We start from the raw sequence: 24,002 nt of genomic DNA on the forward strand, positions 1-24,002 counted from the left end.
CACACACACACACACACACACACACACACACACACACACACACACACACACACACACACACACACACACACACACACACACACACACACACACACACACACTGAGTCATCACCAGGCAGGGAAGATTTAAGCAGTGAGGGGAGGGAACTCCGTGGGAAATCCCTCAGCAGTTCATTTGAATAGAAATGAATGGAAGGTAGATCATGACCTTGAACACATTGAGGAATCTATGTGATAACAAACATTTAAGTGTAAAGCTTGAAAGGTGAAGAGCTAAAGAGTCGAGTTGACCTATAAAACTGGAATTCATTTAATCATCAATCAAAGACAAAACATGAAAATATCCTTATGCCCAAAACTGCCATGCATATGCCCCAGCGTGATGTGGATTAGACTTAATTAGCTGTGATTAATTCATTAACATTAACAAAGCCAAAAACACTCAGACGCTCTAGTCCTCAACATTCGTTCCTTTTACATGAATATCCTTAAGAGATTAAAAGTTGGTGCAAGATACAGATCATATTGAAAAGGTGATAAAGGAAAGATCAAGTAGCACCACATACGTTATTGTTTCCTTATGGGTGTTAGTTAGAAAGTGAGCACAGAAGTTAAAAAAGGAAGGAATTAGGGATCTACTGTAAAAGAAACAGATTAACGGTCGAAACATAGACATAGAAACAACACTATCCACTTTGTATAGAGAATAGTGTCTAACATCTGAGACATCTGTTGAGAATTGATAAAGGGGTATGCAAGTTACTCTCTTAAGGTAAGTGGCATGTGAAAAACAAAAACATACAGAACTCCGCAAAGACTCACATGCAGACAGCAAACTGTAGCCTTTTTACTAACATGAAGTAAAAAAATCTATTCTTGCACAAAATATATAAACATTAAACTCTTTCAATGACCCATGTGTATTTTCAAATACTTTTTAGGCATCGATTTGTGACCATTTGACTGCACCGTAACAGATTTTAACACACTACTGACATATCTTCACCTATTTAAGTTAATATGGAGAATTTGTTGGTGAACAATTGCATATTATATTCACTATACACATCCAGCCGACACAGAAACATTAGCATTTTTGTGTTTATTGACCCTGCAATGGTGGATTAAGGTATACACTCCCTTGTTAAGCAATACTAACTAACTAAAGGTAAAAGCAAATCTGTAAATTAAGTTATATATTGTAGTATGAAGTGTCCTTTCAAATATTAATGAATCAAACTTTTTAAAAGTGATGTCGTAATAAGCCCTAGTACACCAACACTGCTGCAGAATCAAACATGTTGACCTACAGCTCCTCTGAAAAAGCAGTCAATTTAGCAGGAGATGGGGCCTCAGAGATGGGTTCATAATGCTGTGCCTGGGGAGCAGTGACGTCTATTCAAAGACTCTGCTTCTCCTCAGGGACTTACAGCTGTAGAAAGGCTCACTAATAAGTCTGGGGATCTGTGAAACTGTTGCTATACAGATGGTGTTTAAAGGGTTAACAGTTTTCTTTCTCTTCCAGCTGTTCTGTTCTGGTGCCTGCTCGACATTGTGCCAATTAAGAATGAGAAGGGAGACGTGGTGCTCTTCCTGGCTTCATTTAAGGACACCACTGACACTAAAGCCAAAGCCATCCTAGGGGACAAGAAGGAAGGTCAGTGTGTAAATATTCATATGTGTATATATGTAGGATGTGGGTTGTTAATGTTTAAGCGATTCTAATCGTTGCTAAACAAGAGGATTGCACACAGGTTATAAAAACAAACTTGTTTACCTCTTTGTTCAGCATATGGATTTTGGTAATATAAGGGCCATTGCAAATCCTAAGGCTCATTGAAACATGACATGGTTGTTACAGCTTTTCTCGATTGCTAACACACATTTTTTTAATTAAATTGCTCAGTTTCTCAGAACACTAAACACAATTCACAAAACCACACACCCAAAGTGCAAAACACCTCATTTCTCCTGCTAAATTAAGAACTGCCCTCAAAACTACAGAAACACTTACCGAATGCAAACTTTTGCACCAAATATAAAACACTTCATTCATAATACTAGATTGTTTGACCACCCAACTACACGCTGCATAATCTAAAGCACTTCCACCTGTTATGGGCTATGCTCTGTACATAGAGGTTTCTGCAGAGAAAGATTGCTTGAGTTTACAGAAATACAGTAAATGAAGAAATACAAATGAGTTGTTGAAAAGAAATCACATTTATTCAAAATAACATTGGGCAACATCCTGCATCTCAGCACACAGCTACTATGCTTCGGATCTCTCTAAGTGGGATGGCATTGTTTGCCAAAACCCAGTTTGTAACTGCTGCTTCCTGTGCCTCATTGAACATCCTTGGCTTTCCACCTCTTTGTTTCTCAGTCCTTCAGATAAACAACAAATAGTGGTCGGTCAGTGTCTGTGTTGTATAAAAGTTTACCACAGTACATTGTGCAGGATTGTTGTACAGTTATAGTATGCAACATGCCAACAATTCAATTACAGTAATGAAGTAAATACGTTTCACACAACAGATATAAGCACTGATATATCATGAGTATTCTTCTTTGTCCACATCCTCTCCCTCCAGCTCTACCTCTACCTCTACTTCTTCCTCCTCTCACTCCACCTCTTCCTCCTCCTCCTCTCACTCTCAGCCCAGCCCTTCCTCTTCCTTCCATGTTGGCTTCCATTGTTGCTGTAAGAAAGTACTCACCTGTGGTCTTTTTATAGTGCTAACATCCTGATTGATGAGCCGACAATGATGCTATCAGGTGATTGGTCAGGTGGAACGTGTTTCTTGATCATTGGTCCATGTGTGAGGCATTTTGAATATCAGTGTTTTAAACCAGCTAACACGTGACTTTATGTCAGATTCCTGTGTCTTACGTGGAGAAACGTGTGCAGTGGTTTGCAAAAAGTGCCATGTTGATTTGCAAATTGTGTGAAAAGCTGAAAACGTGTTAAGAGTTTTGGAGATTTGAGCCGATGTTTTGCTCTTTGAGTATCAGTTAAAATAATTGTGCTTCATGTATAATTGTAGTGTGTTAGCAATCGAGAAAAACTGTATTAACATTACACGAGGCAGTTCAGCCTGGTTCTAGAGAGGTTGTACATAAGGAAACTATACAAAGATTAATAAACAATTCAAACTTTTTAAAAGAGTATGAGAGAACAACAACCAACCTTGGACAACAACCGTAGAAGTTGTAACTCATCCACCCAAAGATGAACACAGCATGTGAAGCTTATATCTCTTGAATTTAAACATGAAGCTCCTCCTACAGACAAACCAAGTTAGTGCAAAGTTGAACCAAATACATTCAAAGTCAAATATTTTTGTAAAACAACAAAACACTTTTTAAATCATTATTCAAACTTTCCCATCACAAACATATAATAAATATATATTGTTTTGAGTACTTAAAACTACAATTTCCTAAAACTATGAAAATCCCCCTGTGTGCTCCACTCAACATGGTACAGTCTAAGTTACCTCTATAAATACCATTGGAAGCTTCCATTTCGTGTTTGACAGTGACCAGCAGTAATGTGGATGTGAGCATTAGCAAACACATACTTGAACTAAACCGTAACCAATAAAAAGATGTAATGGAATGGAATAAGACATTAATTAATTAAGTAAGTGCTTAACATTGTGACTGCACAGTTTGCATATTGAAAATATCTGAAAATACTTGTGTTTGCAGGTTAGCATGCTAAAACCACATGTGCTTACTATGCTAACATAGATGAAGGTTCTGCAAAGTACAACAATGTGTTATGTAGACTTGGTAGTGGGTAAGAAATGTATTAATAAAGAAATAAATGTCATGATTTAAAGGGTTATAGACTTTTCTATTTCACCAAGACTTACCCTAACAGTAGAAACTGTTTTGAGTGCAGCAACAGAAAATGGATGTTGTATTGAAAAGAACAATTCATGTAGGACACATACATGTGTTTTATATTATGATGCGATGTGAACCTTTTTAAGGTAGCAATACATATTTTTCAATCTGGATTTGATGGCAGCAGGCAGTCCCTTCGCTCCTGTTAGCAAACGATCAACTTGCAACCGCCCGTGGGTTTACCTCCATACCGTAGATTATAAAGACACACCTTTGTGTTATCGGGATTAATATTTGTTGTAATATTTGATTATATTTGGTAATCTCTTTGTAGGTTACCCAGTGAAATGTCTTATTTTTCTATGAATGGTAGGAACACAATGGGGATGAAGGTGTATTGTTGTTGTGCTGACTGCTATGATATCTTTGTTAGAACTTCACCTCACTTTTTTGCCCTCCAGTATTGAATTGCCAATCATTTTTTGTCGCACAGAGCATCTAAAGCAGGGGCGGGGAACCTTTTTCCTCTCAAGGGCCATTTCAATTTTTCAACATCCTCCGAGGGCCGTACAAATTATTGACCTCTGCTTAAAAATACTAAAATCACAGCCCATTCATTTGGCCTTTCTTTCATGCTGTGCAAAGAAAAAGCAACCTCTTAATCCAGATATCTTGCCATGACTCACGTGTGCACGATTGTGGCATGACCACCAAAACAGAAAGATATGGACACAAGATGTGTGCAATTTAGTTTCCTATCCATGTGAATATGATTTAAGTGATTTTTTTTTTTAAATGTTGAATTTAAAAGCATAAATCTGGTGCACTTTGAGAGCAACATTAAGAGATCTATGAATACATCTCTCAACACCCATATGAAACAGAACTGTAAGCAGATTTTCTTTTTCTTTATGGATATTTTACAAATCACTTCCCTTTCAAACTGTATTCTTGTTTATTAATAACGACTTTTTTTGACTGTCATATAGTATTTTATACCTGTTTACTTTATTCTCTTATTTTTTTTACAACTATAATGATCATATAAAGATGTGCCTACCTCACTGGTTGGAGAAAAAGCTTCTTATATTCGTTAGCATAGCTAGCTAACCAGATGTTAATAACAACAAAGTGATTGACTGTATGATCAGTATGACAGATGAACAGATCGCCACTGGGCTTACAACTAAAGACACAGCCACGCAAAAAACTGCGGCATGTGTACGGCTCCTTATGGCTACTGACATTGTGAAGTCCTAGTGCTCTCCGGCAGCTCTAAACCCCTGTCGGACGAGACATATACCACGTGATGACACGTTAGGCTCGTGTTGTGTTCAAGGACCCTGACCTTGGCCAGGAAAAACAGGCACTCGCTTGTTTAATTATTTTGCGGTCTAGATTTCTTAATTTTTTTCTTTTTTGCGTGAGTTACCTCGAGGACCGTATCGAATTGTCTCGCGGGCCGTATACGGCCCGGGGGCCGGAGGTTCCCCACCCCTGATCTAAAGGAAGCAAAGTTGCAAGTAATGTCCTCAAAATCAATTTCCTCAGAGCTTTACCTGAAGGTCAAAATCTAAGCAAAAGCCACCGTCAAAGCCTGACAGAAGGTCAGTGTGTGTTTGTTAAGTCAGCAAACCAGGCTCTCATCTCAGACCTGCCTCCTCTGGATATGCCTAATTACTCTCATTGAAAGAAGAGAAAACAGGAAGCATGCAGCAAAGTTATTTTTGCCCATATAATGAAATGCTTTTCATAGAAAAAGGATGATGCAGCAGCACAGACTGTGAGTTTGCCCAGACCTCTAATTATGAGTCTGGGTCTGACAAGCTGCTCTAAATGAGAATATGTGAATTTTTCGAAACGTATGCATTTTTATGATGTTCTCTGTGCATATTTGGAAAGGGGTGTACTCGTTTGTTTGTTTGTTTGTTTGTTTGTTTGTTTAAGTCAGTTCAACCTGGCTTGTGAAACATCAGTGACAATGTGCAAAGAAAACTATTGTATCCATAATAATTGCAGCCATAAAATCATTTAAATGGGTGTCTTTGCATTACATAAATTCTCCTTTTTGGGACGATACATCAATTTAAATACATATTCTTTAATACATTGTACCTTTGAATATTCCTCAGACAATCCTTTTGCACAGCTATTACAACTTTGAATTTGTATGTATTGTAAATGTGTTTGAATTTTTCATTAATTGTGTTTTTCCCATTTTCTGTGTGTCTTGTACACATTCTTTGTAACATTCGTTTCGAATGTTTTTTTGTTCTTTTGTTTTATTTTATAATAAACAGTATTTGTTTCTTTGGAAACAAAATTATTTTTCTTTGGAAAAGTTTGACGTCTTTGGTAAATGGCAATTGAGATAACATTTCCAACAGAATTGAAATGTTTGGACTTGAATACATAAGGAACACAAGAATAAACTTGCCATATAAGTTTTTTTACTAAGGTTTGATTTTGCACCAAAGCAAATTCCTGGTTTTTAATTCAGAGCATGTCATCAGCAATGGAGCATTTCTATCCACACTGAGGAAGCCTTTGAAGGACGGACACACGCCTCAGATGTGACCCAGTTAGCTCCTGGTCACGACAACGTATACAGTGTTAGCAAAAAGGGGGAAACCCAGTCTGTTTCCCCTGTCACCTTTTTCTGTCCTTTCCTCACCCCATTTTCTCTCCATAATCCCTGTTTCTCATCTATTCCAGCTGCTTTTACAGTAGACACCAATTCCCACCTCCGCTATCTGCCCTACATGCCTTCGGCCTTCCCCGTTTTACACAACACCCACCCCCTCCCCACCTATATTCCCCCTCTACCCCTATAAGAAGTGCCATAAAAGTGGAGGGAAATTCATTAGATCTAAAAATAAGCATGTCTCTGTGCGCCTGCCGTGTCGCGTCCCCCAAGGCTGCTCTGTGTTATGGATGGACCCTGTCTGTTTGTGTCGTCTGGGGTCCACACACACACACACATCCACACATCCACACCAGGATGTACACACTTTCCAAAGGACACTCAAAAGCAGTTAACACTTCCATTCTCCAGCTTTGTTATTGCCATTATCCCCCCTCAAGCCAATCTGGCCTTAGTCCTTTCCTGTGGGTTCACAACAGAGAGAATGGGGCTCAGCAATAAAGTGCCTTCTCCCATTATCCATCTCCTCACTCTGAACACTTCACTCCTACACTATCTGTTTTATCTACAACTACAATACTCTTGGAAGAAATACACAAGCCCACACGCACGCACATTGCAATCTACCACAGGAAATCTACTAAACTTGACTGGCTCCAGTAGAAACTTATTAAAGCTGGAAAATTGCAGTTTAGCTAGAGAAAGTGTTTACACAACAAAACATCAACTAATATGTATAGCTGAATAATGTAAGACCCAACAGGATACTTGACTTTTTAAAAAGCAACATGACAGTTTTGCTTTGAAATCCTGCAATTTACTCAGAAATGACATCCTTCCTGTTGAATATTCATGATTCGTCATTCGGAACCGAATATTATGTATTTCATCAAGCTTAATGACTGGTTCACTCATCAGGAGTTAACATTGGGGGGTAAAGTATTGCAGGGGGGGATGTGTACTAAGCTTTGTGTGTTTGTGTGTGTTTACAGAGCGACGGCGCGGCAGGGTGAAAACAGGATCTGCATTCAGCTCGGCTCGTATGCGGGGAAACACGGTGCTCTACCACATCTCTGGTCACCTCCACAGCAGAGAGAAAGGCCAGATTAAACTCAACAAGGTATCATCTAACAACAGGGTGTTTGAGGACTGTCATACAGGGAGTGAAAAGATCAATGCTGTTATTGAAGTGTAGTCGACACAATGGAAGTGCAGGGAGCAGAGCAGAAATACTGTGTCCAGGTGGAGAGGGTTTACAAAGTGAACAAAACATATTGTACCACCTGATGCTCTTTATTAGGAACTGCAATAAATGATAAATAACACATGTTCTTTGTAACATAAATGTAATACCATCAGATGTTTTTTTTTTTTTAAACTTAACGATTAAAGAGAAAACAGATATTAGGATTCCTTCGGACTGGGTGATATGGCCAACATATTCTGTTCGGTTAAAAAACTACATATCTAATTAAATGTATACATATATCACAATTTAGTATATATTTTTTTCTGGTAATTCAGAAGACTCAAGGAATATAAATGATGATATTGAAGTATCAGCTGACCCTATATGGTTCAACATGATGTAATTTTATTAAGACATAATGAGTGTAGCTATAGTGTTCTTTTTACGTAATTGGCTCCCACTTATTTTAAGTATAGCGCACCCTTCTTGTGTTAAAACCACACACACAAACATGTAGCCATTGGAACTAGAGGCCACACAAAACAACATCCAATGTAATTGTTGACCACATATGCAACAGGTCATTTTGACAGACTGTCCTATTTTCTTACCTTGTCCAGAACGTGTTTGGGGACCCGCCGGCCCTGCCAGAGTACAAGGTAGCAGAGGCCAAGAAGTCCAAATTCATCTTACTTCACTACAGCACGTTCAAAGCTGCTTGGGATTGGCTGATTTTACTGGCCACGTTCTACGTTGCTGTGACGGTGCCGTACAACGTGTGCTTCATCGGGGACGACGACGACCTGACCCGCAGCACGACCGTCAGCGACATCGCCGTGGAGATACTCTTCATCATAGGTTAGTTGCAGAATTACAATTTCTTTATATAGACTATTATCTAATTTAACGTTGATCTGTTATCGTAATAATCTGGATTCAATAACCAACACCTAACTCCATTTGTCTGTCTTTCTGCCAGACATTGTTTGTAATTTTCGCACGAGTTACGTCAGCAAGTCGGGCCAGGTGATCTTTGACGCTCGGCAGATCTGCATCCATTACCTGACCACATGGTTCATCATCGACCTGGTGGCCGCGTTGCCCTTTGACCTGCTCTATGCCTTCAAAGTCAGCGTGGTGAGTAGCCATGGCCCCCCTGGGTTTAACCATAGACGGTATATGGGTTTAACACAGAGCATATTTTGTGAGCAACAACACATTCAGATTGTGCATTGAATAGATAAGAACCAAATCAGAGAAGGGAAGTGAACCATATCGAATAGTATTTAAGAAAAATGTAAATCTTTGGGATGAATGGATTACCCCTATCAGTTCTTGGTTGCTTATAAAGTGCATCACCTCCAGCACATTTTACTTTTCATAATAGATTGTGATTCTGTGTATTGATTCCACATACTGTACAAACAGAGGTGCCCAGTACGTTGACCGCGGGGGCAATGCTGGTAGATCACGAGTCATTCACACACACACTATGGTCGGTGTATTTTCGACCTTTCCAATCCAGACGAGATCTCTCTCCCCCGTCTGTGTGCGAGGGGGCGGGGCAGTTTACACACACTCGGCTGCTACATGCAGCAACACACGGCGGGGATGGCGGAGAGAAGCGCTCCAAGGTGTCGTTCAATGTTACCCGTCTTGAGGTGGACAATGCTCGTTGCCTATAGTGTTTAGCTAAGGGCGGTAACACAAGCAATTTGTCTAAACATTTAGCAAAAGCGCACCACATTCAGACGGGGGAATGCACCGGGTTCGACTGTCTTTCTAGTAGCTCTGTAGCTCCATCCACGAGTAACGGTTCCACGTCAGGTGTTATGTATGCTAGCACTAGCAGCAACACACGGAGTTAACTCCATTATACAAACATGGGTTAATGATTAGAGGTAACTGAGTTACTCTTTATTTTGTTAAAGTTTCAGCTATTCTGTTTACAGTTCTGTCATCAGATTATTTAATACGATTTGTTAAAACACTGTTGTTTCTTTTGATGTGAAATATAAAAAAGCAATGTTAATTTTGTTCACAATTTGTTAAGTTAATTTAATAATGTATGTATTTTTGAATCAAGTATTCATCTTTATTGTCTTCATTGTTAGTTTCCACATGCCTAAAACAACCTCAAGCTAAATCTAAAAGTTGATGGCTAAATAAGAGCGTTTGAGAAATTGTGCAAGGCATACAGTAATAGTCTGAATAGTCGATTAATCGTTTCATTAATCGATAGATTAATCGATTATCAAATGAGTCGTTTGTTGCAGCCCTATTATCCATGTATAAATAAAACGTGTTATTCAGCAACCCTTGCAATTTGAGATTTTATTTTGGTGAGCTGGTCATTTCAAAAGTAGCTCACCAGCCAAAAAAGTGTGGGCACCCCTGCTGTACAAGCACAGAGAAAACAATCAAATCTGTATCATTAAAACCAGTGTCTGTTTTGGTGGAGACTAACACATGGACCCCTTAAGAATACTTGAATGGAGGAAGAATCAAAGATCTGCAGCAATTAGGCGGACGTTCTTGTCTCGTCCATGGCTGAGTGATTTCACCCAATGGAAGCACTACACAATAGGGAGGTTTTTATTGGTGGCTTATGGCTGGTTTTTGCTTTCTGTGTTTAAAGAAAGATATGGTGTAAACAGGCCAATATACAACATTGGATTTCATGCAATTGGTATGTATTTCAATTGTTTATTGGAATCCCCATTAGCTCATCTTTCTTACATGGATGAGTGTAAAAATGTATATATTTACAAGTCAACACTACTTACGCACAACCCACAATTACATTAGCTTTACAATACACTGCAGTTATCAACATTAGATATACCGAAATGTAATTGGATAGGATTTAATAGATGTATACAACATTAGGCACACACACAGATAATTACAGAAGGAAATAAGTATTGTAGTACTTATTTCCTTATACTTATCTGTATCTGTATGCTATTTAATCAGTGAAAGACTAAAATTAACAAAGTCTCTTTTCTGAAATTACATTTCAAAATAATGCTCACAACAATCATGACAACACAATAAAGGAAGTGACAAATTGCTTGATATTTGACAGAGTTCATTCGATTAAATGTGTTCTAATTCTAGGAAACAATAACTTCCCTGTAGTAAAATATATCAATAAGTAAAGTGACATTTATGTAGTGTATGTGCTTTAAATAGATAGAACAACAGATATGAAAATAGCAATCGATATTAGTTAGTGCTGCTCCAGGCAAAGCTTCCTGTTTGGTTTCAGACTCTATTAATGGAAAGACCACATGCCAGTAGGTGCAGATTTGGGTAAAGGGCCAGTGGGCCACATGTTCCCCTGCCGCCGCCTGGCAGAGCGGGAGGACCCGGTTTGTTTCTGATGTCTCCTCTAAGGACGGAGCATTCAGGCTGATGTCCCCTTTGAGGACATCATTTACCAAAATAAGCCAAGGGGCCTCAGCATGGCGTCTCCCTGCTGTTCGTCTACCTTTTAGTTTTTGTCGTGTCCCATTTCTGCTTCTCCTATCAGGTGAACCCATTTAAACCCTTCCTAAACATTTTGCCAGGTTTCATTTTTCGCAAGTGAATTTATTTTATGCGGGATTTCAACTGACAAAACCTTTTTTCACCTGTTTTAAAGATATAAAAAGAGGAACTTAGAGGAAGATTATCCTGGTGTAACCTTAGAAATTGGTCACCATATGTTGTTTCTCATTTCCATTGTACAATATGTTCTTTATTTCAGTTCAAGTTTTCCCAATTACTATGATTATCCCTTCACCTGATCTCAAGTTTTTCCTATTTTCCTTCCTTCCTTCTTAAGTTTGCATTACAAATAACTGGTTAATCATATCTCATATTTTGAAGACACAAATAATATTGAAAGACTGGTCAGTAATAAGATAATGCAAGTGTAACCGGTGTCGTTAAGCGTTCTCTGCGTTGTGTTTTGCGTTGTTCATGGATGACCCGAGCCAGCATACAGTTTTGACGATCTCCGTTTTATTACTGACAATCTGACAAAAGATATAACAATCAGTTTTATATTAGCTTTCCCTCACAGTGACTCCTCTCACGTGGAACATTTACAAAAAGGGAAGAGGAAACGTGAGGGACACAATATATATAGGGGGGGGGGAAGTCCTCACAACAATAATCTCCTGAGCGCAGCGACCACACTTCAGAGGTTCCGCCCACTGATCTCCGTCCTTGTCAGGTATTGAACATTCAATAAAATGAAGAACACAGAATTACTTAATATAAAACACAGAATTTGTGTACAAAATGATTTACAAATAAACCCCACTGCATATTTACAACTGTTACACAAGCACTAGACCCCTGCAGTGATATCATCTCAAAAACAGCATTGTTTTCGCTATGCTTAACTGCTACAGTTATTGTTAAAGCTCCTGGGCCTGGAGGACTAAGAAAACATTGACATGCATCCTTATTTGCTCGATACCACTCCATCAATAAAACACATGATCAGTGGCTTGGATGTGATTGGTTTGTCTAAGAGTGATGCTGCAGGGGGAGAAATAACGAGCATTTCTGTAAAGTTATTGTTGCATTTATGTTAAAAAGCTGAGGGCAAGTAAGTTAATCAAGAACTTAAATGTAAACGTCACACCTGATCAGAGGAGGAAATGTGAGTGTCAGAGGTGAGATTGAAGTGGAAAAGTTGAAGGGGAAAGTAGAAAGAGGTGTTGTTGTGTACACTGCTTACACTGCTCGTGGAGCTGAGGAGAATGGGGCATGGCGCAGCCTGCTCTCTCCATAGGTGGGATGCCGGATGGTGATAGATGGTGGAGAGGAGATGGAGCTTCTCCCCAGGGCTCGGCAGGAGGCTTCATTACCCATCATGCTGCACCACTTCTATATTTCTCACAGCAAGAGTGTGCAGGAACCGCCATAAAACACCAGAGACAGAGAGAGAGGATCTGACTGTCCTCACATCGCCTCCTTTTACAGTAGCTTTGTTCAAACGCTCAGATTGTTTAAACCTCTCTCTTAACACACACACACACACTCTCTTTTTCCTCCTTTTTTGTCATCATTCCTTTGTTGACTATGACTCACATTCTCCATTTAGCTATAACATCATTTTGTGTCTTCTCTACAAAATCACTGTCTCAACAAACTCCCCCCCCCCCCCCCCACACACACACACACATTAACTAAAATTGATGAGGATGTAGAACAAGGAGGATGTTTGTCACCTTTTTATTGGGTATATGTTGCATGTGATATTGTATTTGTGTGTGTTGTGTGTGTGCGTGTGTGTGTGTGTGTGTGCGTGTGTGTGTGTGTGTGTGTGTGTGTGTGTGTGTGTGTGTGTGTGTGTGTGTGTGTGTGTGTGTGAGACTGCCTGCCTGTGTGTCTGCCTGAGGAGAGGTTGCACAATGGATGACCTTCACATCACAGCGACAGCACACGTGGTTAAGGTGTGAAAGGGAACATTTGGGGGGATCATTAAAGTGTAAGTCAGTCGAGGGGAGTGCAGCAAAAAGCTTAGATATGTTATTGTGCGCAAAGACACTCACTCCTGTTCTTCAGCAACTTCACTGGCTCCCCGTCAAATCCCATATCGTTTTTAAGATTCTGCTCCTCGCCTTTAAGGCCATCCATAACCTCACTCCTCTGTACCTCTCCGACCTCCTGCACATCAACACTCCCATCCGCACTCTCAGGTCTTCTGCTTCCCTCAGCCTCACTGCACCCCCCTTCCGTTTAACCACCATGGGGTCTAGAGCCTTCAGCCGCTCTGCACCCCGCCTCTGGAACTCCCTCCCACCTGACATCCGCAACACTGACTCTCTCCCCATTTTCAAATCACGCCTCAAAACATATCTCTTCACACTCGCATATCCACCCTGATCACTATCCATCACACATCCTCTATTTTATTTATTTGGTTATTTGATTGATTTATATACTGCATTGTCTTGTTTATGTCTCTTATGCTGGTGTTATGTATTGTGTATCTTGTTTTTGATGTGTTTGTACGGCGACCTAGAGAGCCTTGAAAGGCGCCTATATAAAATAAATGAATTATTATTATTATTATAAAGACAGCAAATGGAGATGCTGGGGTAGAGAAATACTGTGAGGATGGTGAGGATTGGAGATTAATTAACAAAACAAACACACCTTTGAGCTAGCACCTGATTGCTCCATTTGGTCATTTTCTAATCAAGTAGTCCTTCATGAAATGAGTTTCATATGGGTCATATTGTTGATTTTTACAAGCAATTGTCAAATTCTAATTTTAGAATCTGAGAGAATTTGAGCAGCCTCTAATTTTGGAGACCATTAAGCACCGTTTAGAGCTTTTTATCACCAGGCTGTGTGTGTGCGTGTGCATGTGCTTTGGTGGTTTATCACTCTTCCCATGAGATGTATTGTCTGTATAAAGGAGGGGAGATGATGGCAGCCTGCTCCTCACATTCATAGTTTCTGTTTTAATCTCTTTATATCTGTGTATGCTTCTCTGACTTTGCCCTCAGCAGAACATCAGAACATCTCCAGAAATATAAAGGAGGTTATGTTATTTGCAATAGTTGATCCCTGCTCAGTGAGGAACGAAACACATGTTGCCCTCAGGAGCTGTGGTAGAAAGAGAGATGATCACGATACAGTACGTATTAATGACAATTGTATGTGTTTTTCTAAGCACATGATGGCAATTCCTATGGAAAGGTATACTTCACCAAGAAACCTTATAACATATCATTTGATCTCCCTGTGTTACACATGTACCTTGAATTCTTGACACATGCCTCCTCATTAAATCAAAACTGAAGAAAAGTCAAAAAACATACATTTAAAAACTTGAACACATCTTGTTCAGTTTAATTTATCCTGTTGGAGTACGTGTGGATCTGTTTATGTGTTGGTTTATGCAGGAGTGTATTAAATAGGATTTAAGGACTTTTTGGGGGGAAAGTAGTGAGCATACAACTGCATAAATTGCACTTGAATAATACTGCATGAGTTGCGTGGGAGTTCATTTCATTTCAATCTTTATTCGAACAAATAAAAAAAATAACAAATGTGAAAATAGAATACCGTATTGTTAAAATACAGTATTTATCCACATTCATGATACAACTCTTCATATTAATAATATTAATAAAAAAATGTGTCCGAAAGGGAGTAGGAGGAATGCTTATTAATTCCCACCCCTTACTTGATCAATGATTGTCCTTTAAATCATTTCTGCAAGTTATCCCTACTTACATATTTACATTTATACAGACATTACAATACTTTCTCATCTTCAATCACCTTTCTTCATTCTCATAGTTTTCCCAAAAAGTGTTTCTGTACATCCTTTTAAACTGAATTATGCTTGTGCTTTGTTTGAACTCCTGCTCCAAACCATTCCATAAAATCACCCCACAGATTGTTAAACTCATACTTCTCACAGTTGTTCTGACCTTGAGTTGTTTCAAATGTAGATTTCCTCTCAAATTATACCCACCCTCTCTGTCTATGAACAGTGTTTTTAATTTCCTAGGAAGTAGATTATGTCTTGCTCTGTACATGATTTGTGTCGTTTTAAATTCTGTGAGGTTTTGATAAAGATTCACTGTTAGGCGTAGCCTCCACAACAACAACAAATCATCAGTACGTTCTCTGTTATGGGGTTTTTTCTTGGTGCAAGATAAGCAAAATTGGCAGCGGAGGAATTATTGAAATAAGTGATAATTTTGCAGGTGTGGTTAGTATTTCTATCACAAATGATAACTGTTAATGAAAACATCCTAAGAATAGATTCCCCTTGTTCTTTATCTCCAGGTGTCTGTGGTCCACCTGTTGAAAACCGTGCGTCTGCTCCGTTTGCTGCGGCTGCTCCAGAAGATGGACCGCTACTCGCAGCACAGCACGGTGGTGCTCACGCTGCTCATGTCCATGTTCGCCCTGTTAGCCCACTGGATGGCCTGCATCTGGTACATCATCGGCAAGATGGAGATGGAGGCCAACGCATACAGCTGGGATATAGGTGACTAAAGGAGCATGATACCATTACAATCCCAAAACAACTCCCAGCTCTGTTGTTGATGTTTGGAAGCTAAAAGGAGGTGGCGAGTCCCATTACTTCAATCCTGCCCTTTCACCAGGGGTACTATTAGGCACTGAGTTAACACAGGAAATATGTATTCAAGCTGTGTTGGAGATTTTCTAGGGAATGGGTTCTGTGCGAATTTACAGGCCGGCGTGTAGTATTTATTTAATAACATGACACTTCATCTTATGATTCAACACAAAACATGACACATAATAACATTTTCTATTCAGATTTAGCAAATAAAATACTTTTGTTTTGCCTTTGAGTTTCCCTAGAGATACTTGAATACATTCTCCCACAAAACTCCGACATTGTGAATGAACAGTTAATGCAGTTACAGGGCGTCCAGTTGGTAAAGGGATGTCGTTGCAGTGAATTTGAAATAAGAACGTTTCTTTACAAATGTTTGAATCTAAATGATTAGCAGCTGCTTTCGTGAAAGTTCTATGGCATGTGAAGTGTGCTTAAAGCATGTGCATGGTGTTGTTTCATGTTTTAAAGCACCATAAAGCATCAAGTATGTTGGGTGCAGTTTCATATGGTTTCAAATGAGAGATTCTGTAGATCTGGGATTCGACCTCAGTTCACTTGCAGTAAACTTCAAGTGTGGAAGTTCTGAAATAGTATATCTCTTATATGGAGACCTATAGCGTGAGCCACAGATGGTTTTGCTCTGATGCACATGTGATTGTTTGTGTGGTTTTTTTTACAAGCGTGCAATCGGGGAAGCCAGATAAAGTGTTTTCTTTTTATCTGAGGGATCCATTATCTAGCTTTGTCGAGCTCTGAACTAAATCCATATAGAGGAAACACTTGGCTTTATCAGCAAAGACCATGGGATAAATGGCTCACGGCTTGTTGTTCATTTTGAAGTAATTAAAGCGATTATTTTATTGATCACATTTGTGGAAAAATGTTTGCCTTTTTTATTTTGACATAAAACCCCCTAATATCTGGGGCTTGGTTAACGTATCAATGCTGTGGTGCATAACAGTTTCATAGCTCATTATTTCCAAATGAACCGTGTTTCTGAAAAGCTATCGATGCGTGAAACCTGCAGGGTTTTTCTATCAGCAGGTGAGATGTGATATTCAGCTGTAGACCTGTTTTCCATTATCGATTTCATCGCTGTAGGGTTTCAAGCTATTATAGCAGGTGTTTATGTACAACCAGCATTAAATGAAGCACTTTACACAAGTATATAGATGGACTGCAGTAATGACTAAATTAGGTTATGATTTCCTCATGGATTTGATTGATTACTAAGTCGTTTGTTAAATAGTTATTGAATGGTGAATCTGAGAGAGACATGAGTTGTTTGTGCTGGCATGCAGGTGCTTATGTGTGAATAATATTGACTCAGTGATGGCGTGAGTCCTCTCGCTATCCCCCTCAGTCCCTAATATAATGAGGCCCCCTGGGCTGGTCTCTGGTCAGTATCAATGAGCTGCACCGCTTGCAATTACCTCGCTCTGAATTGTCTTCATAACTGGTTCTGGGTAAGCATTGACTGGGTCATGACGACGATGCAGATTTCTCCCCACCAATTACTGCATCTCAGTGCCATGGCATAACGGGTCGGGGCACGAGGCAGGATTAATGCGTCGTATCCTAATTATGTGCGTTGAAGTCGGGGCAGCTATGAGGGGCTTCCATCCAATTACCATTCATCAGTGTCTGCAGGAGGCTCTCCTGGGATCAGCTGGATATCTGCACAATAAACTGACCAGGGATCAGTTCTGGTTCCACAGCATCTGATATGCTTCTACTGCTAAAGCCATTGTTTTAGATGTAGCACAGAGGAAAGACCTTCTTACCACAGTTTGCATAATTAGGAAACAATGCTGTCAGCTTTTATCTGCATCCAATACGCTTCACTGCACCCAGATTTGGGATGATTAAAACAAATAATAATCAGGCACTTGTCGTGATAGCTCCTTTTATTCTTTACTGTATACAATTTTCTGAACAGACAAGGTTTCTTTAAAGCTATTTCCCCAAGTTGGGCTCTTAATGACCATACTCTTCTGACATATGTTTGGCCAATATTGGAAATCACAAAAAAAGGGAATAAGTACCAGTTGAAACTCTCCATATCTCTTTTCTTCCCATGAATATCTCCTCTTCACCCTCCTAAAACCAGGATGGCTCCATGAGTTGGGGAAGCGTCTGGAGTCTCCGTACTATGCCATAGGAGTTGTGAACGGGACCAGCAACGGCCCCGCCATCCGCAGCGTCTACATCGCCTCGCTCTACTTCACCCTCAGCAGCCTGACCAGCGTGGGCTTTGGCAACGTGTCGGCCAACACCGACATCGAGAAGATCTTCTCTATTTGCGTCATGCTTATAGGAGGTACACAGAGTATACACATCAGCGAGCACACATATGAATATGACTCTCACTGTTTAACTTCAGACAACAGCATGTATACTTTTACTGTTTATCTACACAACTGGTTGTCCATGATGTCTTGTTTTATGCCAATATCAACAAAATCCGATTGCAATAGTATTATTTTCCGTGGCGGAAGAAGTATTTAGGTCATTAAGTAAAAGCAAAGCCATAGTGATACTTCAAATACTTCACTACAAGTACACGTCATGCATTTGTTACGTTACTGTAGAAAAGGTACGTTACTATAATAAGCAAAAAGAATCAAAAGTAAAAGTAGAAACTGCAGTAAAACGTTTCCTGACAGTGTATTCCTATTATATTTGATGCTTTTGGGGCTGTGATATACTGTATTTTGACATACTGTTTGATAATTGTCTACAGCAATTCATCATATTCTAAAAGATCTTCATTTGTTTGAAGCATCGCTGTCCTGTGAGAAACATGTATCTCCAACAAGTAAACAATTTGTTTACTCAGAAAAACAACTCTGTATAAACCTTTGGCAAAGCCTTTTCCAGCTGATCCAAGAAGGATTTTAAATAGTTTCATTATTTAGCCTGAGAAGAAAAATTATTCTCTCAACACTTAAAGGATAGTGTGATCCAGTTCAAACTGCATCGTTACACCAGGATTGTTTTTTAGGTATGAAGGGAGGTCACTGATGGGGTTTTCACTGTAGACACTTCCCACTCTGGTTCGGCTAAATGTCCCTGGCTGCCTGGGGGCAGGCACACACACAGACGCATGCTTACACAAACCCACACCCATCCCATCCCCTGTGTGTTAACAGGAAATGAAAACTAACACGAAGCACCTGTTTGTATTTATAGCCGAGTATATGTCAACGTGTGGAAGGAATGTAATAACTGCAATCCTAAAGAGGAGTAATTGGATCTACCTCATACAACACTGTTAACATGGCACAAGAAAAGGAGTCATGCACAACAGTGATACTTGACTTGGCTTTTAGGTCAGCTGTTGCCGCACAGCTGGAAGCCAAACAAGATTAGGAGAATATATTATCTGTGTAAAAGGCAGGTTTCTGTCAAAAGGCAGGTTTCTGTCATACCAATCAAATCACATCCACTCGGTCCTGACAGACACTGATGTCTCTGAGGTGCAGAGGAGCAACACATGAATTCTAATGTAATGTGTACCTGGTTGACTGGTTTGCGTGCTTATTTGATTGCAGACATATTTCAATAGGACTAATGTTTAATCATATTCACATGGCAGAAATATTTATTTTAATCAACAGATAAGAAATTAGATCTTTTTTAATTTGGGGTTTTGCAATTTCCACTCAAGCAGTTGTTACAATCAGCACTTAAATAAATACTTTACCACCAAAATGATAATTTATAAATCAATTTCTCACCCCTTGGTACCTTGTATTTGTAAAAAACACTTTTTTGTTTTCTCCAATGTGAAAAAAGAATCAGAAAAACCTAGAAAATGATTGATGTATTCAACCAAATGGGTCAGAGTTAACAACAGCAAAACTATATCAACACAAAACATTTTTTTACAAACCCTATAAGTTAAAACTTTAGTATTTTAAAACACTTAATTTTTCCATTTCTGGATTCTTTGCTCATCATGGAGGCATGAGAGTAAAACATTCAAGGTAGCACAGGCGAGTAATAAATAGATTCATGCTTATGCTACATTATCTCTCCTTTAACTCTCCTCTCTTTCTACCCCTGCAGCACTGATGCATGCGTTGGTCTTTGGTAATGTGACGGCCATTATCCAGAGGATATACTCTCGCTGGTCCCAGTACCACACCAGAACCAAAGACCTCAAGGACTTCATACGTGTCCATCACCTGCCGCAGAGCCTGAAGCAGCGAATGCTGGAGTATTTTCAGACCACCTGGTCAGTCAACAACGGCATCGACTGCAACGAGGTACCACACACGCATGAACTGTTATAAATCTTAATCCTGCTTTTTCATTTAACTCGTGTTTTTGACAGCATACAGGAATCAATAATTCATTTGAAAGATCACATACTTCTCAATCCTCATCACCCACATTCAAACTCATCATAAGAAGGACATTATGATCAATACTACATGATCCTTCACCAGGTGGGAGCATGATGTTTCCCTGATTGACAAGCAGGGGCAAGAAGAGGAGAACAGAATACTGTATTGCATGTATGTATTAACATATGTTTTAACCATTGCAGGCCCTTTCCCAGGTTGCTTAAGGTCACAATTGTGTTAAAGCCATGGTAGGCAATGTATTATAGAAATTATTTTTGTCTTATTTTTGGAAATGCTCTAAACATTCCTTACAATTTCCATCTTTGTTGTTTCAACTCATTATGATAATGTTATCTGTTTTCTTACATGTGAATGAGACAAGAGGAAGTTGGATACACTATGACTATGTCATGAATCCTGCTATGTTTAAAATCTAGCATACTCTTGCTTTTCTCATAATACAATGAATGTACAAAAAATGTGCAGCCCTGTCTCCTTAAAATCAAGTTCCCATTGACCAAACAGTTTTCTCAATTACCTTTCAAGGTAAATCTTGTTCACATGATTGCAGGACCGCAAGAGGATATTACACTTGGTTTAAAATATTAACAACAACATGGCACAAGGGCAGCTTTTAGAAAAGACAAACAGAGAGGATGAACAGTGCCTTCTCTGAAACGGAGGCAACCAGTTATTGCCCCGTCCATGCGGGCTGTGAATGCCTCTGAGACAGCTGTCAGATCCCAGACCAGTGTTTAGATGGAGCGATGAGGATGAATCCCAGACAGATGAATTATATATGGGCCTGTTGATTAAAGTCAGCCTGGCTCTGATGATTCATTGATCCACTCTGTGTGACGGCGAGATCCTGACAAGGAGACTGACAGACAGATGATGACAATATTTTTGACTGAAAATAGGGGTTCCCCATGACTGACGGTTTGTTACGTGGGTAGAATTGTTATAGTCATTTTAACAGATATCTTTATTCCAAGGGTTCAGCATCAAGGGAATGTAAACCGTCTACGCCCTAACAACTAGATCTTAGATGTACTGTATGTCCTGGAAGAGGGAAAGACATTTTTGTTAGAGGTTTTCCTTTTCTGAATCTCTATGGTGTTGTGTGCAGATTTTAATTTTAGGCTGTGTTAATGACTCCACACCAAAGTTTCCTGTGTTACAATAGCTTAGGAATCAAATAAAAGGCAACCAAGGCAGACAAAGTAATCACTGAGTTGCAGTATGGCTGTGCTTTCACAGCTGTCGTGATTTACTCTCACTCTCTCTCTATCCTACCCTCCCATCCTCTTCACAGCTGCTGAAGGACTTCCCGGACGAGCTGCGCTCCGACATCACCATGCACCTTAACAAGGAGATCCTGGAGCTGTCGCTGTTCACCTCGGCCAGTCGCGGCTGCCTTCGCTCCTTGTCACTCCACATCAAGACTTCCTTCTGCGCTCCTGGAGAGTACCTCCTCCGTCAGGGGGACGCTCTCCAAGCCATCTTCTTCGTCTGCTCCGGGTCCATGGAGGTGCTGAAAGACGGCATGGTGCTGGCCATCCTGGGTACGATGAAAGACAGGGATGGGATGGAGAGTGTGGTGTTTGTCTGTGAAGAAGGAGCAAGAACCCCTCTGTGTCACCATTATAGTTTTGCAAAGAAATTCCTAGCAGCAGGCTACATAATAAATCTTTGTGCGGCTCATTGCGATGAAGCTAAATCTGCAAATAGAAGATACAATCGGAGGGATGAAACCCTCTTTAATAGTCACACATGCAGAGCACACAGCACACACAGTGAAATGTGTTCTCTGCTTTTAACCCATCCTAGTACCAGGAGTCTAGTACTAGGAGCAGTGGGCAGCTATTGTACAGCGCCCGGGGAGCAATGGGAGTGGGGGGGAGGGGGATGTCCGGTGCCTTGCTCAAGGGCACCACGGCAGGGCAGGAGGTGAACTGGGACCTCTCCAAGTAGCAGTCCACACTCCATATTTTAGGTCTAGTCGGGGACTTGGACCGGCGACCCTACGGCTCACAGTCCAAGCCCCTACTGACTGAGCCACTGCCGGACCCAAATGAGCCCATTGTTAGTGTCTACAGCAAACCTTCAGAGCCTTTTTGTTATAAACTCCAATAAAATAGTTGCATGCCATTTTCTCAACGATATGCTCAAGCAGTGAGAGTCTAAAGAGCACACAAAATGGGGAAGATAGATTCTTAACTGATGCTTCGTTATAATTAAGTGAGCTGGCAGACATGTTAAAACAGACAATTCAGCCACTGCAGATTGTGATATAGTATATATTCTATAGCATGTGTATACCATTCAGAACACCACATGATCGTCCAATTCCCTATACTGGTTAAGTCAATCCAGTCTGGAGATGTCCAGCCAAGTATGGTCAAGTCTTTTGTTCAGCATTGTAATTCAGTCCTGTCCAGTTTAATCTGTGTTTTCCAGTTCAGTCCAGCCCATTTCATCAGTCCAATTCACCGGAGTCAGGTCATTTCAGCTCCATCTAGTCAAGGCCAGTTCAGTGCTGTCTGGTCCAGTGCATGAAAGCTATGGTTGAATTCACTTTTGACACAGTACCCAAGGACACATTATTACTTTTTTATCCGCAGTGTTAAATGAATGTTTGGTTTGCTAAGGGAGCATATCATTACAATATGAGCTGCCAGTTTCGACCACAGAAACATAATATAAATACTTGAAACGTGTGTCTAGTGGGATAACCCTGAAATCAGCAATTCCAGATGGCTGCGATGCTAAAATAGAAGTTGGCTTCTAAATAACGTCCAAAACAATTGTTAAAGCTGCAATTCCGCCCAAACTAAGAACATATTTTTGGGTTTCTTTATTCATAGCATTATAATGATTATCATTATTTATAGAAAGAGCCATTGTGTGAAGTTGTATAATGAAAGATAAAATAAATTAATTTATAGAAGGATAAAAGAAAGGACTGCTCTTTAAAAACAGCAGGAGGGTTTTCCAAAATGTAAGTCCAACCTGCACCTGCTTTTGAGTGTGGAGATTTCCCATTCAAAACCTATGCACACGCATTTTATAAAAGATGTAGGGGTGAAGTAAAAAGACTGTTGGTGCAGAACGAATCTGCAACAAGATGGAAACTCTGTCTGGGTGTATTTCCAACTACTAACATCTGCTGTGCAGCACAACCTCTTGTACAGAGTGACCTTAATGGCTTTTGCTATCTGACCTTCATGACACAGAGTTATAGACCAATCTGGTGTGTGTGTGTGTGTGTGTGTGTGTGTGTGTGTGTGTGTGTGTGTGTGTGTGTGTGTGTGTGTGTGTGTGTGTGTGTGTGTGTGTGTGTGTGTGTGTGTGTGTGTGTGTGTGTGTGTGTGTGTGTGTGTGTGTGTGTGTGTGACTCAGTGAGAGTTAGCGGGAAAGATCTGAATCTGGACCTGCATTCATCAGTAAGTCTCTGTCGGGGCAGTACAATCTTTTTCTCTAACTCTGTTATCGTGTGTGTCTCTCTCTCCCCGTGTGTGTCCGTCCATTGTTTGCTTTTGCTTTCTATTCTTGCTTGTTTCTCCTGTTAAAAAAAAGTTAGCATATGTTTGGGCCTGTGTGTGAAAAGAGTAGGTGGAATTGTTTACTGGTGTACAGAGTGGTTTTTGTGTGTGTGTGTGTGTGTGTGTGTGTGTGTGTGTGTGTGTGTGTGTGTGTGTGTGTGTGTGGTGTGTGTGTGTGTGTGTGTGTGTGTGTGTGTGTGTGTCTACTGACTTTGCAGAGGGTCAGGCTGACATTGAGTGTCTTGACTGAAGGAGAAAAAAGCGGTTTCTCTTTCTCTGTGGACTTCCTTGTGATACTACAAGT

General features: G+C 40.1%; 1 protein-coding gene across 1 annotated transcript in view; it reads left to right on the forward strand.

Annotated features, from left to right (window-relative positions):
* The window catches only part of kcnh8 (potassium voltage-gated channel, subfamily H (eag-related), member 8), a 57,164-nt gene that overhangs the window by 19,787 nt on the left and 13,375 nt on the right, over positions 1-24,002 (forward strand). Inside the window, exons 3-10 of the mRNA XM_034241037.1 lie at positions 1,526-1,657; positions 7,492-7,619; positions 8,309-8,546; positions 8,668-8,825; positions 15,498-15,702; positions 17,912-18,121; positions 19,873-20,072; positions 21,469-21,718. Coding sequence (XP_034096928.1) covers positions 1,526-1,657; positions 7,492-7,619; positions 8,309-8,546; positions 8,668-8,825; positions 15,498-15,702; positions 17,912-18,121; positions 19,873-20,072; positions 21,469-21,718 — 1,521 coding nt within the window. The remainder of the gene's footprint in view (positions 1-1,525; positions 1,658-7,491; positions 7,620-8,308; positions 8,547-8,667; positions 8,826-15,497; positions 15,703-17,911; positions 18,122-19,872; positions 20,073-21,468; positions 21,719-24,002) is intronic.

This window comes from Gymnodraco acuticeps, unplaced genomic scaffold (genome assembly GCF_902827175.1).
Source record: "Gymnodraco acuticeps unplaced genomic scaffold, fGymAcu1.1, whole genome shotgun sequence".
Taxonomy (NCBI): Eukaryota; Metazoa; Chordata; class Actinopteri; order Perciformes; family Bathydraconidae; genus Gymnodraco; species Gymnodraco acuticeps.